At 41.8% G+C, this 18002-nt stretch overlaps 1 protein-coding gene across 2 annotated transcripts in view; it reads right to left on the reverse strand.

The window, feature by feature from the left end:
- Positions 1-18002, reverse strand: part of Eaf2 (ELL associated factor 2) — a 39020-nt gene that overhangs the window by 13145 nt on the left and 7873 nt on the right. The window contains exons 3-4 of one of the 2 annotated variants that reach the window (XM_045147950.1): positions 4005-4141; positions 302-447 (exon numbers count right to left, since the gene is read on the reverse strand). In XM_045147950.1, the coding sequence (XP_045003885.1) occupies positions 302-447; positions 4005-4141 (283 nt within the window). The remainder of the gene's footprint in view (positions 1-301; positions 448-4004; positions 4142-18002) is intronic. The other variant, XM_045147951.1, reaches the window with a different exon arrangement.

Below are 18002 nucleotides of genomic sequence, written 5' to 3' on the forward strand. Positions count from 1 at the left end.
AAGATATTATGACATCACAGCTGCCCAAAAGAAGAGAACTCCATAGTTACACGTCCTAGACAACCACTTTCTGCCTTGGATGATAGTATAAAGACAGAAATTCTCTTACATGGATCTTACTAACGTAATACCCTAAATTATGGGCTATACATACCCTTGCTCCAGAAAAGCACATAAGCATAAATCATATTATGATTTCATTTAGAAACCTATGATTATAGTCCCACTGTTAATTACAATGAAAGCTTTACTTTATATTGCTTATCTTTTATAAAGTGATGATTTATAGTTTAGATTTTACCTCTTTCAATATCATCCATTGGAGATGCTGGTGACACTGTGTCTTCTAATAAAGAATGGTTTACAGGATTAGAAATCCGAGCTGAGTTCTGCAGTTGATGTTGCTGCTGTTCTAGACGATACTGAATTTTATTTCCTCCTTCAACCCTGCAATTAAGAATAACAACTATCTGGGCTGGAGGGATGGCTTAGTGGTTAAGGCGTTTGCTTGCAAAGCCGAAGGACCCAGGTTCGATTCCCCAGGACCCACGTTAGCCAGATGCACAAGGGGGTGCATGCATCTGGAGTTCATTTGCAGTGGCTGGGGGCCCTGGCATGCCCATTCTCTACCCCTTCTTTGTCTGTCAAATAAATAAATAATCAAATATTTTTTTAAAAAGAATAATAACTATCAAAATAGTTAAGATAGCAACTTGACCACTTCTTTCCCTTAAAAAAATCTATCAAATGGGGTTGGGGCAAGATAGCTCATTGATTTGAAAGCATGAGGACCTGAGTTTGATCTGTAGTGACCACATAAATGCTGAGCATGGTGGCAAGTGTCGGTGATCCCACTGCTGGGGAGGTAGAGACAGGCAAATCCTTGGAGGTCACTGGCCAACCAGTCTGGCCAATGAGAAACACTGTCTCAAAAAGAAGGTAGAGACGGGTGTGGTGGGGCACACCTTTAATCCCAGCACTTCGGGAGGCAGAGGTAGGAGGATTGCCATGAGTTCGAGGTCACCCTGAGATTACATAGTGAATTCCAGGTCAGTCTGGGCTAGAGTGAGACCCTACCCTGAAAAATAAAAAATAAAAAAAAAATGGGTACAGTGCACTTGAGGATAACAATGTTGTCCTCTGGCCCCCATGCACATACACATAGACACAAACATGCATACACATATGCACACACATGAACATGCATATCACACATGCAAAAAATAGAATTAATAAAAAAACCTCAAAAGGTATCTTTTAAATGACATTTAAGGATTAAAATTCTAATTTAATTTATTTAACAAGCATTTATCGAGCTCTTCTATGAGCGAGGCATAAATAAACACGGGTCCACTGATGGAAACAAATGTGAACAACAGCAATCAGAAATCCCACTGCTCACCGGGCGTGGTGGCGCACGCCTTTAATCCCAGCACTCGGGAGGCAGAGGTAGGAGGATCACCGTGAGTTCGAGGCTACCCTGAGACTACATAGTTAATTCCAGGTCAGCCTGGGCCCTGCTTCAAAAAAAAAAAAAACCAAATAAACAAAATAAAAAATACCACTGCTCAAATTGAACAGATAATACATTCACAGATGACTAAAGTAAAAGGAAAATGTAAGTGTAAAGTTATATCTCTATTTTAGAAGTATTTTTAGCTCATTTATTTGTGAGGAAAGAGGGAGAGAAAGAGTAAAGAGGCCGGCCCATGTGCATCTGCCTTTATGTGGATGCTGGGGAATGGGAAACAAGCCAGGAGACTTTGCACGCAAGTGCCTTTAACTGCTGAACCATCTCCCAGCCCTACACTTCTATTAAAGCAAGATGACTTCCATTTTCCATTCATAATCTCGAGACAAATGTGCAAATAAATAAGATCCATAGGTTTTTTCAGCAACTTTAAGAAAAGTACATAACAAACTTATACTTGATCTCTGCCTCTCCCATTCACTGACATTAAATTCTTCCAGTTTTTCCCTCCCAAAATATTTTAACACTTCACTTTCTCTCATTCATTCCCACTGTCAAAAATCATAGAAAAAAAAAAATCTTGGCTTGCCCCTTTTTTATTTTCCACATGATTCAGTTTACTCCGTTTCTTTGCCGGATTAATGTTTCAGAATAGAACTGTAAACATGCCAATGACTGGTTTTAAAGACATTAATATGTAACCACTGCTGGCAAGAAAACATTCTAATTTCTTAGTTAATATTCAAGGCACTAACCTCAAGCCCACACTCAACATCATCCCTCACTTTCCAATACTTGTACACAGGCACAGAGACGAATCTCTGCACCTTTCTAACAGGTCTCATTCACTGGCCCTGAAACAGTCAGATATATCCCTGCCTTCAAACCTGGTTTATATCTCACATCCTTTCTGAAAGGCTTAAAGTGTCTCCCAACCATTTCTAGTGGTGAGAATCAGGGTCACTGGGGGGGGGGGGGTAGATATTAGCAAATTCTGAGCTGAGGCTGACTTTGGGAACTTGAGATATTTTTAACATATTTTTGTTACTGTATATTAATTGTGCAAAATATATCAACCTCATTATGACATTTTCATACATGCATATAATATACTTTGAGGGCTGGAGAGATGGCTTAACGGTTAAGCCTGTGAAGCCTAAGGACCCCGGTTCGAGGCTCGGTTCCCCAGGTCCCACGTTAGCCGGATGCACAAGGGGGCGCACGCGTCTGGAGTTCGTTTGCAGAGGCTGGAAGCCCTGGCGCGCCCATTCTCTCTCTCTCCCTCTATCTGTCTTTCTCTCTGTGTCTGTCACTCTCAAATAAATAAATAAATAATTAAAAAAAAATAATATACTTTGATACTATTTACCACCCCTTATTCCCCCTTTATCCCCTCTCTTATATGCCCCCTATTCTCCCTTAGTGGCACTTCTGTTTTTAACAAACACTCAAGGTAGTTCTGATGATCTTCATTTTTTTCCTCATAGAATATTACAAACAAGGTTCCTAGTCAGCTGTGAATGTTCCAATTCATTATGATCAATCCTTAAACCTACATCAAGTTTATCTCTGTTATTTGTATAGCTTTTAGATAAGTGCTGTTATATTACATGATTAAATAATACACCATGTATTTTTAGAAACGGCTTAAGATGGCCATATTCCCTCGTTGATTTCTTAAATTAAGTGGTCTGTTAATATGATTAAAATGCAGAAGTCAACCAAAAGAAAAAGCCAGGTGTGGTGGTGTATGCCTTTAATCTCAGCACTCAGTAGACAAAGACAGAGAATTGCTTAGGGTTCAAGGTCAGGCTGGGACTACAGAGTGAGTTTCAGGTCAGCCTGGGCTAGAATGAGACCATACCTTGTGGGGGTGAGGGGGACCATGCAGAAGTTTTGAAGTTAATGCTTGTATAGGAAAACTTCCTTCTTCTAGTGCCTTCCATATATATATATATATATATATATATATATAATCTGCATGCTCAACAAATTTTTGCTAATAAAGACAAAGCTACTCTGGAGAGTGTATAATGGGTTCCTTTCAGACCAATTATATAAAAATACCTACAGTAGGATAATAGGTATACTTATATGCTGGAGAGAGAGTTTAGATACTTGTCTGCAAAGCCAAAGGACCCAAGTTCAAGTCCCCAGGATCCCTGTAAGCCAGATGCACAAGGTGGCACATGCCATCTAGAGTTTGTTTGCAGTGGCCGAAAGCCCTGGCATGCCTATTCTTCCTGCCCACCGCCATCTCTCTCAAATAAATAAGTATAAAATACAAAAAAAAAAATGGTATACTTACACATGTAGAAAGCAGGCAAAAGCAAAACATGCTCTATATATCACAAGGCAGTGTAATTTTAACCGAGAATTACAACAAAATTTAAACTTAGAAAAAAAAAGATTAAAATTCAGTTAATACATACAAGAAAACCTTTACACAATATTCTAACTTAATTCATTAACTCTTTCCTTACAATCCTCTAGAAGTTTGTGTATTGATAGCTTATTTTGTTGCACCACCTACCTTGTCTTTTTCACAGTGATGTTGCTGCTGAGTTTTTCTAGTCGACACTCTCCAGTATCATGGTTGATAATTAGAATGCATTCTTTTAAGTAAGGTCTCTTGGAACCTTTGAAGACAGTGACTGGTGGAATTGAGCCCTATTTTTTAAAAAATACCATTACTTGAAATTTGTCACAACAATTTACTTGGGGTGGGCTTTGAGTTCTTCTGACACTGTGTTTCTCAATCTATGTTAATACTTCAGTAGCTTTTTTTTTTTTAATTATTTATTTATTTATTTGAGAGTGACAGACACAGAGAGAAAGACAGATAGAGGGAGAGAGAGAGAATGGGCACGCCAGGGCTTCCAGCCTCTGCAAACGAACTCCAGATGCGTGCGCCCCCTTGTGCATCTGGCTAACGTGGGACCTGGGGAACCGAGCCTTGAACCGGGGTCCTTAGGCTTCACAGGCAAGCGCTTAACCGCTAAGCCATCTTTCCAGCCCCTTCAGTAGCTTTTCAACTACTTACATTAACTACCTTAAAATGAACCAGTGTGGTTAAAAAAAGAAAGAAAGAGATAGGGGAAAAGGCTGAAATCCAACCAGATGTAGTGGTATAAGCCTGTATTTGCAGCTACTCAGGGGATTGAGGCAAGATTCCAAGTTAAAAGCTACCTGGTTTACAGAATGAGTTTAAGGCCAGCCTGAACAACTTACTGAGACCGTATGTTAAAATGAAGACTAAGAAAGCTGGCTGGGAACATAGTTCAGTGGTATAGCACTTTCCTACCATGTGTGAGGCCATGGTTCAATCCCTAGTAACACACACACACACACACACACACACACACACACACACACACACGCTGGCTGAGATTTCAAACCTGCTGTGAAGCTAACATCATAGTAACAGTGAAATCAGACAGAGCCACAACAAAAAAAGAAAAATATATACCAATACCTCTGGTGACTTAGATGCAGAAATTCTCCATAAAACTCTTGCAAATAAAATTCAAGAACACATTAAAAATATTATGCACCTTGCTCAAGTATTCCCAGGGATGCAGGATTAATTCAACATACGAAAATCAATAAATGTAATACTCATATACATAGACATAAAGGGGCTGGAGAGACAGCTCGGTGGTTAAGGCATTTGCCTGCAAAGCCAAAGGATCCCAGTTTGATTCCTCAGGACCCACGTAAGCCAGGTGCACAAGGGGGCACATGCATCTGGAGTTCGTTTGCAGTGGCTGGAGGCCCTGGCACACCCATTCTCTCCTTCCCTCTCTCTCTGTCTTTTTCTCTCTCTCAAATAAATAAATAAATAAAATATCTTTTTAAAACTTTATTTAAAAATAAATAATTTGACATAAGTACAAATCATCACATGATTATCTCAATATAGGCAGAAAAGGCCTTTAAAAAAACAACTCTTCAAGCCGGGCGTGGTGGCGCATGCCTTTAATCCCAGCACTCGGGAGGCAGAGGTAGGAGGATTGCCATGAGTTCAAGACCACCCTGAGATGACATAGTTAATTCCAGATCAGCCTGGACCAGAGTGAGACTCTACCTCGAAAAACCAAAAAAAAAAAAAAAAAAAAAACCTCTTCATGATAAAGACATGAGATATATTAGGAGGGAGGGAGGGCTCATATCATATATACAACAACATCAAAGAAGTAGAGGGGGAAAAACTTGAAACATTTCCACCCCTTTGGTATTTAGCATAGTACTTGAAGTCTTTACTACAATGATAGGACAAAAGGGAAAAAATAACAGGGATACAAATTGGACAGAGGTCAAACTATCCTAATTTTCAGATGATAAAATTCTGTATTTAAGAGAATCTTAAGACTCCACCAAAAAACCCCTACAGTTGATAAAAACTTTCAGCAAAGTGGCAGGATATGAAATTAAACAAAAATCAATAGCCTTCATATATACCAATGACAAATATACTGAGAAAGAAATTAGGGAAATAGTCTCAATTATAATAGCCACAATAGTTAAATATCCTTAACCCCCTAGGAAGTAAAAGACTTCTAAAATGAAAATGTTAAACATTGAAGAAAGGAACTGAGAAAGATACCAGAAGATGGACAGATCTTCCATGCTCATAGGTTGGAAGAATTAATATAGTGAAAATGGCCATCCTACCAAATACACAAATACAATGCAATTCCAATACAAAAGTACCCCACAGAAATAGAAAAAAAATCTTAAAATTCATATGGAAGCACAAAAGGCCTCAGATAGCCAAAAATGTCCTCAGCAAAAGGAATAATGCTGTAAATACCATATCTGATTTAAAGTTATACTACAAAACCATAATAATAAAAACAAATGAATGCATACCCTATTTGAGAAATAAAAAAGGACTCCGAATCATAGAGCAAATAAGAACAAAACCTCACCACTGGAGAATGAAAAAGCAGTAGGCAAATAAATTTGACAATTTATATATACTTATCTTTAAATGGGTAAGAATAGACCATATAAACTGTATAATGTAAAAACTAAATATGGGTTCTTGACATGAAGATAATCTGTAATGTAAATACTCTATATTGGCAAAACTTGAATGTTTGAGGTAGAAGAGAGGGGTAATGGAAAGAAGGAAAACGTCTTGTTAGGGGCAGTAGAATACCTGTGTGGTGCTTTGATTCAGGAGTGCCCCATAAACTTAGGTGTTCTGAATGCTAGGTTCACAGCTGATGGAGATTTGGGAATTGGTGCCTCCAGGAGGGAGTGTATTGTTGGGGGCAGGCTTATGAATGTTATAGCCAGTTTCCCCTTGCCAGTGTTTGGCACACTCTCCTACTGCTGTTGTCTACCTTATGTTGGCCAGGGGGTGATGTCCACCCACTGTTCATGCCATTGTTTTCCCTGCCATCACGGAGCTTCCCCTAGAGTCTGTAAGCCAAAAATAAACCTGTTTTTTTTTTCCCCACAAACTGCTTTTGGTCAGATGATTTCTGCCAGCAATGCAAACCTGACCACAACAACCCATAAATCTCATTTGACGTGATTACAGAAACAGTGGAGGAGCTCAGTTTTTGTCTAACAACAGAGAATTGTAGCCCTGATTATAAGAAAAGGAAAATAAGAACACAAAATAAAAAGTAACAGAAACGAAGGAGGTGGAGTAAGATGGTGTTTAACTATCTCCCTACAGACATGCCAAGTTGAACAGCTAGTCAACTTGTTAACAAGTCAGCGCCAAACTACCTTCAAAAGAGCCAAGAAATGGGCTGGAGAGATGGCTTAGCAGCTAAGGCGCTTGCCTGCAAAGTCTAAGGACCCATGTTTGATTCTCCAGATCTCACATTAGTCAGACGCATAAAGGTGAGGCGAGCACAAGGTCGCACATGCCCACTAGGTGGCGCAAGCGTCTGCATTCGATTGCAGTGGCTGGAGGCCCTGGCATGCTCACTTGCTCGCTCACTCTCTCTCTCTCTTAAATAAATAACAAAATATTTTTTAAAAACAGCTAAGAAATAAGTAAGAGGCCATGGTACCTGCTTTAGTGTAACATAACAAAAGACACCAAAGACAGCAGGAAGGTAAAAGTTGTTAGGATCATCCCTCCCCTAAATTCAAGCAACTCTGCAGGGAGACACATACCTCTGGCTTGGGATAAGGAAAGAATTCAATCCTGGCCTCAAACTGAAACAAAACCCAGTACTAGCCCCATCCTGGTGAGACCATGCTGCCCGCTACCTGGTCAACACCTGTAACGGAACCACTGGGAACTGTGTTAGGCCAAGTGGTTAGCTGCCTCCACCAGCCCCTCCTCCACTGCCAGTTGGCATAATGGATGACAAAGTACAGAAGATGGAACAGACCTCTGTCTTGAAGATTCATGCCAGACCCATCTCACTGAGAGCCGGCAAAATCTGAAGGCCTTGAGCTTGCAGAGATTGTATTCCTGCCCCAGCACGAGGAGCAGGCCTGCATTCCCGTGTGTCAGAACAGAGGTCTGGCTGTACTAATTCCAGCTGTTGTGTGGACCTGGGGTGCAACTCACCTTCTCCTGGGTACAGCCTCCCATAGCTACAAACCAGCTGAAAACCAGCCTGCGTGGCCAGGGGCTGTCTCTTACCCCCATTCTCAAGTACACGGGCATCACCAGGCCAGCGGTCACAGATGAGGCTGTAGAACGGCCCCAAGACCACGTAAGTCCTGGGCCCTGCTGGTACATTCATCATCCCCAGTAGGAGTCACAACACGCCCTAGGACTATGCAAGTCTTTGGAGATATAAGGCAGTGTGACCCAGTTTATTACCACCTTTTTTTTTAAATGTCTTTTCTTTTTTTAATTTTGTTCATTTATTTTTATTTATTTATTTGAGAGCGACAGACAGAGAGAGAAAGAGGCAGATAGAGAGAGAGAGAATGGGCGCACCAGGGCCTCCAGCCACTGCAAACAAACTCCAGATGCATGCGGCCCCTTGTGCATCTGGCTAACGTGGGTCCTGGGGAATCGAGCCTCGAACTGGGGTCCTTAAGCTTCATAGGCAAGCGCTTAACCGCTAAGCCATTTCTCCAGCCCCTTATTACCACCTTGTATGGCATAAGGACTGCCTTCTTCAACACGAACCCAACCTCAGGCGACAACACATGTTCTAAGACCTTATTCGGTGACAGTAGGGCAGAGTAGCAAGTGTGATTTTTTTTTTCCCCCTGGAACTTAGTGCTGGTGAAACACGCCCTGGCCTGGCCTCTGGAACCAGTATTGGGGCAGAGAGTCTCCTGGGCTTCCCCTCCAGCCAGCAGCAGCTGTGACTGGTTGCAGTGGTCTTCGGTGATAAGCCCACCTTCACAACAGGGAGTCCATAGCATGTGCCTTAGTTCTAATAACAAATGTTGTGCTGATCTTGTTAGGGCATGGGTTCAGGGCGTGACACAGCTTGACAGCATTGGTATTCACAGGTATGATACAGGAGTCTGGAGTTTCTCTATCCACAGTGAGTGCTCAGAGCCAGGCATATGCCTATTGGGTTTAACTATGGGATAGTAAGTACATGAAGCATCAGGCCTGCCCGGTACCCAGGGACAGATTAGGGCTTTTTTTGAATTCACTATGTAGTCTCAGGGTGGCCTCGAACTCATGGTGATCCTCCTACCTCTGCCTCCCGAGTTCTGGGACTAAAGGTGTGCGCCACCACGCCCAGCCAGATTAGTCTTCTTAGGTACTTTCTAGCCTCCTTTGGAATACATGAACACGTTATAATGTATTTGGGGGAAATCTAAGCTTAGGCTGCCCTCTAGTGCTGAAACAAGACAGCACACCAACAGCAGACTTCCAGCAAATCTGGACCTGGGCCCCATCCAGTGCTAAAATGATGGAAATGAACACAGGCCCAGAGAAAATAACCTGCTTAGAATTTAGTGGGAGGTGGGGATTGGAGGCAGGAGTTTCAGATTAAGAAGACTGAAATAAAAACACACCTGACTCCTTGATGCCCACATGATGTCATGTACCAACCACCACCAGGGACTTTCAGGAAACCATGGTCAGTCCCAGTACTCATAAAGTAGCAGAAAGTGGCTAGGCAGTCACCAGAGGAGAAGGTCAGAGAATCTTAAACAGCTGTTCTAAGGAAACTCAGAAATCTCATAATCTCAAAGAACTGTTTCAACATTTGAAGTTTTCCCCTTCAATGCTATCTATGGAAGGGTTTCTGCTGAGATGTCGCCCAGCAGGCTGCCTGGGGCGCCCCTCTGTGGTTTTGTCCTTTGTGGACCTTTAGTCTGCATGGTAGCTTTTACCTGTGACTGCTTAGCTTTTCCTCTGGTAATGAGTTATACTGTGGTACAACTTGAGTTGAATTTGACTGGTGAAACGTTCACCTGCCTGTAGCTGGTATGTGTATCCTTCTCTAACTTTGTTAAGTTCTCTGGACTAACCTGAAGAAGATTTCTACCTCTGTCACTCTCAACTGAACCCCAATAACCAGAATATTGGTTCTTGAAATATTAGCTCTAAGCTTTCATAAACTTTCTTCGTTCTTTTTTTTCTCTCCTCCAAGCCTTGTTTTTTCAAATAGTCTGTTTGTAAGCTTACTATTTTTTTTCTTCTGTTTGATCTTTCCATCCATTGATGCCCCCTGTAGCATTTTTAATTTCACTGAATAAATTTCAGCTCAAAATTTTCTGCTTGAATTTTTAAATTGTTCTCAACTCTTTAAGTTTGGAGGTTCCAAAAAATATATAGAGAGAGGACTACCATTATGACCCAACAATTCCACCTCTGGATATATATCCAAAGGAAATAAAATCATTGTGTTAAAGAGATATATGCATCCCCATGTCTACTATTTATGATGGCCAAGAAATAGAGACAACCAAATAAGCACTAAGTAATGAAGAGCTAAAGAAAACGTGGTGCCCAGGGTCAGGAATAGTGGCTCACACCTGTAGCCCCAACCTTGAGAAGACAGAAGCAGGAGGACTTTGAATTTGAGATCAGACTAAGCTATACACTGGCCACCCTGGGATATAAAATAAGAAAGCTTTCTATCAATTTGATTGAAATATAATGATAGATTGGGCTGGAAAGATGGCTTAGTGGTTAAGGCCCTTGCCTGCAAAGCCTAAGGACACACGTTTGATTCCCCAGTATCTACATAAGAAAGATGAACAAGATGGGGTGTGTGGTCTGGAGTTTATTTGCAGTGGCTAGAGACCCTGGTATGCTCATTCATAAAAGTGAAATTCTGACATTTGTGATAACATGTATACAATTAGAGGTAGTTATACTAAATAAAATAAGTCAAGCATTTAAAAAAAAAAAAGTAGGGCTGGAGAGACGGCTTAGCAGTTAAGGCGCTTGCATGTAAAGCCAAAAGACCACAGTTCAATTCCCCAGGACCCATGTAAGCCAGATTCACAAGGTAGTGCATGTGTCTGGAGTTCGTTTGAAGTGGATAAAGGCCCTGACATGCCTACTCTTTCTCTCTCTGCCTCTTTCTTTCCCTCAAATAAAAATTAAATATTTAAACAGAAACAAGTGGCACGTGATCTCATTTGGAATCTAAAAAGTTGGTGTTATTCTTAGAAGTTGAGACTAGAATTGTGGTTACCTGAGGCTGGGAGTGTGGTGGGAGGTGGGAAAAGGGTGATTAATGGTTACTAAGCTACACTTAGACGGGAGCACAGTAGGGAATGTACATACTGTATAATTTAAAAAGCTACCAAAAAGATTTTGAGGGCTGGAGAGATGGCTTAGCGGTGATGCGCTTGCCTATGAAGCCTAAGGACCCCGGTTCAAGGCTCGGTTCCCCAGAACCCACGTTAGCCAGATGCACAAGGGGTGCATGCATCTGGAGTTCGTTTGCAGTGGCTGGAGGCCCTGGTGTGCCCATTCTCTCCCTCTATCTGCCTCTTTTTCTCTCTGTCACTCTCAAATAAATAAATAAAAATAAACAAAAAAAAATTTTTAAAAAGATTTTGCAAGTTTTTATAATGAAGATATGATAAATGTTTGAGGACATAAATGTTTAACATGGCTTATATGTTATACAATGTATACATGTACTAAACATAACATATTTCATGAACATGTATGACATTTATGCTTTTATGTACTAGTTAAAATAAGTAAAAATAAGTTTAAGTTTGAGATTATCAGTTTTAAACATGAGTAAATTGAATAGGTAGGATTATCCTAGCCCAAACAAAGTGTCAAAATGACTTTAAAAATGAAACATAGCATCCTCTGTTAACAAAAGTTATATTAAAAAAAAAAAACTGGGCTGGAGAGATGGCTTAGCGGTTAAGCGCTTGCCTGTGAAGCCTAAGGACCCCGGTTCGAGGCTCGATTCCCCAGGACCCACGTTAGCCAGATGCACAAGGGGGCGCACGCGTCGTGGAGTTCGTTTGCAGTGGCTGGAGGCCCTGGCGCGCCCATTCTCTCTCTCTCTCTCTCTGCCTCTTTCTGTCTCTGTCACTCTCAAGTAAATAAATAAAAATGAATAAAAAAAATTTAAAAAAAAAACTGCCGGGTATGGCAGCGCACACCTTTGATCCAAGCACTCAGAAGGCAGAGGTAGGAGGATCACCACGAGTTCAAGGCCACCCTGAGACTACATAGTGAATTCCAGGTCAGTCTGAGCTAGAGTGAGACCCTACCTCGAAAAACAAAACAAAAAACCTTTATTGACAAAGTGACCAGAAAAGGTGGGTGTGGCAGCGCACGCATGGGAAGCGTGAAGCAGGAGGAATGCCGCAGGGTCAAGGCCAGCCTCGGAACATAATTCCAGGCTAGCTTGGGATACAAAACCGAGATCCTGTCTCAATCAATCAATCAATGAAATAAATGAATAGTGCCTGAGAATGAACAGTGGCCCCAGTGAGGAGCTGAAACTAAACTAGACAGAGGCATATGGGTCCACAGTTAAGAACATGAACTTCGGTGTGACCTACAGTGGTCTGTTCTGCCCCTTTAACTAACTCCCCATCTCAAAAAAATAAGTTATATTTAGGCTAGGCATGGTGACACAGGCCTTTAATCCCAGCACTCAGGAGGCTGAGGTAGGTGGATTACTGTAAATGAGTTCAAGGCCAGCCTGGGGTTATAGAGTGAGTTTCAGGTCAGCCAGTCTGGGCTAGAGTGAGACCCTACCTCGAAAAAAAAAAAAAAAAGTTATATTTAAAACATACTAAATATACTAAGATTCTATGAATAAACATAAAGAAAGGAAGTCAATATTAATATGCAGATTCACATTTAGGCTTTGCATTTAGAATTAACAAAACAGGATGCTATGATCAAGAAATAGTCCTGTGACCCAAGCTGGACTGATAGCAACACCCTGGTCTACTGGCTAGTAATGGATTCAGGAATTTATACTTGTCACTTGTTTTGTGTTTTTGCTTGTTTACTTGAGTCCAAGATCTCACTAGGTAGCCCAGGCTAGCCTTGAACTTTGTGTTCTCCTGCCTTAGTCTCTCGAATAGCTAGAATGAGAGATATGTTCTACCATGCCTGGCCCAGGTATTGTTTTAGAAGTTGGCTCTCTAAGTGTGGGCTCTGGTCTGATGATGCTGCTGAGATGTCAGATGGCCCTGCAGTGATCTGTCCTCTCTGAAACTCATGTTAACTTTCTATCCTTATGATGAGATATTAAGAGATGCCATTCTCTCTCTCTCCCTCTCTCTCTCTCTCTCTCTCTCTCTCTCTCTCTGCTTCTTTCTCTGTCACTTTCAAATAAATAAATAAAAATAAACAAAATTTTAAAAATATTAAAAGGGCTAGAGAGATGGCTTAGTGGTTAAGCGCTTGCCTGTGAAGCCTAAGGATCCCGGTTCAAGGCCCGTTTCTCCAAGACCCATGTCAGCCAGATGCACAAGGGGGCGCACGCGTCTGGAGTTCATTTGCAGGGGCTGGAGGCCCTGGTGTGCCCATTCTCTCTCTGTCTCTTTCTCTGTCTGTCACTTTCAAATGAATAAATAAAAATAAACAAATTTTTTTTAAAAAAGAGATATGATTGGTGGGACCCTTAGTGGCAAATAGGGCTCTGCTCTCATGCCCGTGGATTAATCGGCAGATGGGTTACCTCAAGTGTAGGCCTGTTACTGATACCAATTTTGTTGGTCACTTTCCATGCGATGTCCTGTCACCAAGATTCGGCCAGGCAAGGAGGCTATGACCAGATGCAGTCCTTTGACCTTGGGCCAAAATGGTGAGTCAAAATAAACCTGTTTTCCTCATCACTCACCCAGTGTGTTCCTGTATCATGAGCAACAGAGCACAGACTAAGACAAGAACTGTCCAAGGTCATAAGTCACTATGAAGAGGAAGGCAATTTTAGAGACAGGCTACACTGTGGACAGGAGTGAAAACTTGAACTTGTATAATCTTTCCTACTCAAAGCTGCCAGGCCCTCTTTGTCACAGAAGGGCTCCATCCATCCCAGCAACCCCTACCCTGCCTCCTGCCCCTTCACTTTTCTACCCTTGACTGGATCACCACAGTCGGAACAAACATGCTTCTGTAGCTTCCATCTTCAAAACAAATGGACTCTTTTTTTTTTGGCGGGGGGAGGGAGAACAAAGTCACCACATCTAAGGTGTCTGCAGCTATTGGCCAATGATTTCCTTCCTGTTCTCTCAGTAAGAATCTGCCACATATTGGTCAAGGGACAGGGGACTAAATTCTTGCGATAGACAAACAAAATCTGGAAGACGTCAGGAAAGTAACTTCCTCTCTAATATAAACTGCTGTGGTTTCCTGGTGTATAGAAAACGAAGTGCTAACTCTCTAGCTTGGCCTATGAGCCCTCAGCTTAATTATCTGACTCTACCTTTCCTTTACAAAGATTTTCATAAGTATTATCTCCTGCATGCTTTACCATAGCCCCCTGGGGAGAAATTATTATTCCTACTTTACTGGGAAAGACACTGAATCGCGAGGGATATAGGTGAACTTGCCCAACATCACACAGAATGGAACCAAAATTTTATCACAGGTATCCAGACTAAAATCCTCATGCCTTACTGTACCAGCATGTGTCAGAACTAAGAACAATGACCTGGCATGAGGATGGCAAGACACTCCTTTAATCCCAGCACTCGGGAGGTCAAGTAGGAGAAGCGCTGTAAGTTCAAGACCAGCCTGAGACTATGCAGTGAATTCCAGGTCAGCCTGGGCTAGAGTGAGACTCTTCCTTAAAAACAATCCCCCTCCCCCAGGGCTGGAGAGATGGCTTAGCACTTAAGCACTTGCCTGTGAAGCCTAAAGACCCCGGTTCGAGGCTTGATTCCCCAGGACCCACATTAGCCAGATGCACAAGGGGGCACACATGTCTGGAATTCGTTTGCAGTGGCTGGAGGCCCTGGTGTGCCCATTCTCTATCTATCTGCCTCTTTCTCTGTCACTCTCAAATAAATAAATAAAAATAAACAAAATTTTTTTAAAAAATCAAAAAAAATGCTCAAATGATATGGGTTGAAGCCTAATTTCTTTGAATAGAGCATGGGGTGATATATGCGTACATAACTTTTTATTATTGAAGAGTCTGTGTTCATGAAAGAAATATACCTATGGCTACATACCAGAGTGTGAGGAAGTAGAATTAGTTGTTTTGTATTCATAGCACTCTTGCCTTGTATCCCAGTAGACAATGAAGAGCAAACTTTGTAACATGTTATCACACAGTTGAGAAGTCAGTTCTTGGAATAAGAGGGAACCAGATTAGAAGAAAGAAGCCTTAGTCATAATTCTCTCCCACAAATGTTCCTCCATTCGTGGCATCCAGGGCCACCATCTCTTGCCTGTCTAGTGTCTGGACCCTTAACTGCCCTGCCACATCAACCACATAGTCATCACCCACAAGGGTCACATGTCTAGCTGTCTGGTTAGCAGTTTCCTGAAGGCTGACTCACACCTCATTACGAAATCATTCCCGTCTCAGATGGCTCAGCTATCTGTCACAGGAAAGAAGGAGGCACAGCTTCATGGGAGTTTCTTCTTAGCCTTCCTTACTCTGACTCTGAGATAGCTTTCCATCTCCTATCCTGTGCCCCTCCTGACTTAACCACAGTGGGGTGTTCACATAGTTCACCAAAAGCAACATACTTTGTTTTGTCGCTATATCTCAGCCCATGTCTTTGTCCTTCCTCTGACTAAAATGTCCTCCATCCTCCTTCGGCTAGGTTACTTTAACTAGTTATCAAGATCTAGTGTATCTATAGCAGACAGCTTCAGGTTCACTGAGATGAACTTCCAGACCAGGCACAGTTATGGAGGAAGAGATTTATTGAAGCTTACAGATCCAGGAGAAGTTCCATAATGGCAGAGGAAGCTGGCCTGCCTTCACAGGCCCAAGCAGAGAAAGAGAGAAGCACAAGCCTAAAGCCAAAAGCCACAGCACACTTCAGAGACTCCAGCTAGGCACACTTTGTATATCTTTAGGTTGAAATCTGAAACCCACCACCACACCTTAAGATCCACCCAGTGACACCGCCTCCAGCCAGGTGGCTGCAGATGTAAACTACAAACAATAAAAAGCTAAATATATTGGGGGCAATCTATTCTATTCAAAGCACCACAGTATCCTAATGGTTTCTTCCCACCCTCTGGCTGGGCTACCTTTCTCTTATACTCCTAGAATTACTCTACATAAACCTTTATTTCTAAATTTCAATAATTTTTTTCCTATCTTGCCCATGTAATAGTAGAAACTTTTAGGACACTGACCATCACTTTACATCTGTATCCTCTGTAGCTACCTATCACAGAAGGTACATGTGTACACAGCCAGGCTTTCTATTACCATTTCGTATACACAGCTATATCCATGTGAAAATACGAACGCATATTGTTTGTTGTATGTATCTCTGGCAGACTGGGATGTGGAGATGACTTCGCCCCAGATGATGTTTTTTTCCCATTTCAGAAATTTATAAGTTGCAGGCTTGAAAACAGAGGCCTCCTATATAAGTCATCTTTAAGAGAGCTATAAATGGAGAGTATAACCAAACACATGATAGAATATGACTCTTGAGCCAGGTGTGGTGGTGCACGCCTTTAATCCCAGCACTTGGGAGGCAGAGGTAGGAGGACTGCCAAGAATTCGAGGTCAGGTTGGCCTGAGACTGCACAGTGAATTCCAGGTCGGCCTGGACTAGACCTGAGACCTTACTTTGGAGAAAAAAGAAAAAAAAAGGATGTAACTCTTGACTAAACAGGGTAAGCGTAAACAAATAGGTTTATTAATGCTCAAAAGAATCCTCATTTAGAGATGAATAGTGTAAGAAATGAGGATGGGGCCAGGTGTGGTGGCGCACACCTTTAATTCCAGAACTCGGGAGGCAGAGGTAGGAGGATCTCTGTGAGTTCAAGGCCAGCCTGAGACTGACTACATAGTGAATTCCGGGACAGCCTGGGTAATGTGAGACCGTACCTCGACCAACCAAAAAAGGCAGGAAGGAAAGAAGGATGATGGGAGGACTATAATTTGAAAAGACACTATTCAACAGGGCAAAGATGAGTCCAACTAAAGTTTTTCTGCAAGTTACTCATCACTGATCAATAATACTGTAGTCTAAGACAACAGGCTAGTGGTTATGAACTTAAGGCTTTTCAGAGACTTTAAAATGAAGTGCTGGGTTTACTTGTTCTTTAATAAGCATCATAAAGCAAATAGGATTTGTTACTGCAAAAATTTGCAACTGTAGCCGGGCATGGTGGGGTACGCCTTTCATCCCAGCACTCGGGAGGCAGAGGTAGGAGGATCGCCGCAAGTTCAAGGCCAGCCTGAGACTACACAGTGAATTCCAGGTCAGCCTGAGCTAGAGTGAGGCCCTTCCTCGGAAACCCCCCGCCACAAAAATTTGCAACTGTTTTAGAAATACTAGAATCTTGAATTTCTTCATAACAGGAAAATAAAGTTAAGTTATCCCCAATGTCTCATACTGAATGTAGTTTTTCATTTTCTTCAGTACCTAAAGGGGCAAATTAAAAATATTCAATAAGAACTCTCCTGTCCATCTCCCCCTCTCTCTTGAAAGACAGACAGAAAAAAAAAGAAAAGAAAACCTCCAGAAGCAATAACTGATTCAGTCTGATATAAAGTAGAGACGCAATAGTTGATGTTGCTGATAAAAGTAGGAAAAAGAAGCTGGGCGTGGTGGCGCACGCCTTTAATCCCAGCACTCAGGAGGCAGAGGTAGGAGGATTGCCGTGAGTTCGAGGCCACCCTGAGACTCCATAGTGAATTCCAGGTCAGCCTGAGCCAGAGTGAGACCCTGCCTCGAAAAACCAAAAAAAAAAAAAAAAAAAAAGTAGGAAAAAGACAGTAGACTGGAAGACAGGAGCTTGCTGCTCCTCGACCCACAACAAGCCATCTCACTGATGCTTGTAAAAAAAAAAAAAGTGGATGTACCAACATAACACTATCTCTACTATAAAAAAAAAAAAATTAAAGAAAAAAAATTCTCAAAAAGCCCAGGATTTTCTTTACATATAATTTTCCCCCTAAGGACAAATAAGTCAGTATTAAGGAAAATT

The sequence above is a fragment of the Jaculus jaculus genome, chromosome 4, assembly GCF_020740685.1.
Source record: "Jaculus jaculus isolate mJacJac1 chromosome 4, mJacJac1.mat.Y.cur, whole genome shotgun sequence".
NCBI classification, from domain to species: Eukaryota; Metazoa; Chordata; class Mammalia; order Rodentia; family Dipodidae; genus Jaculus; species Jaculus jaculus.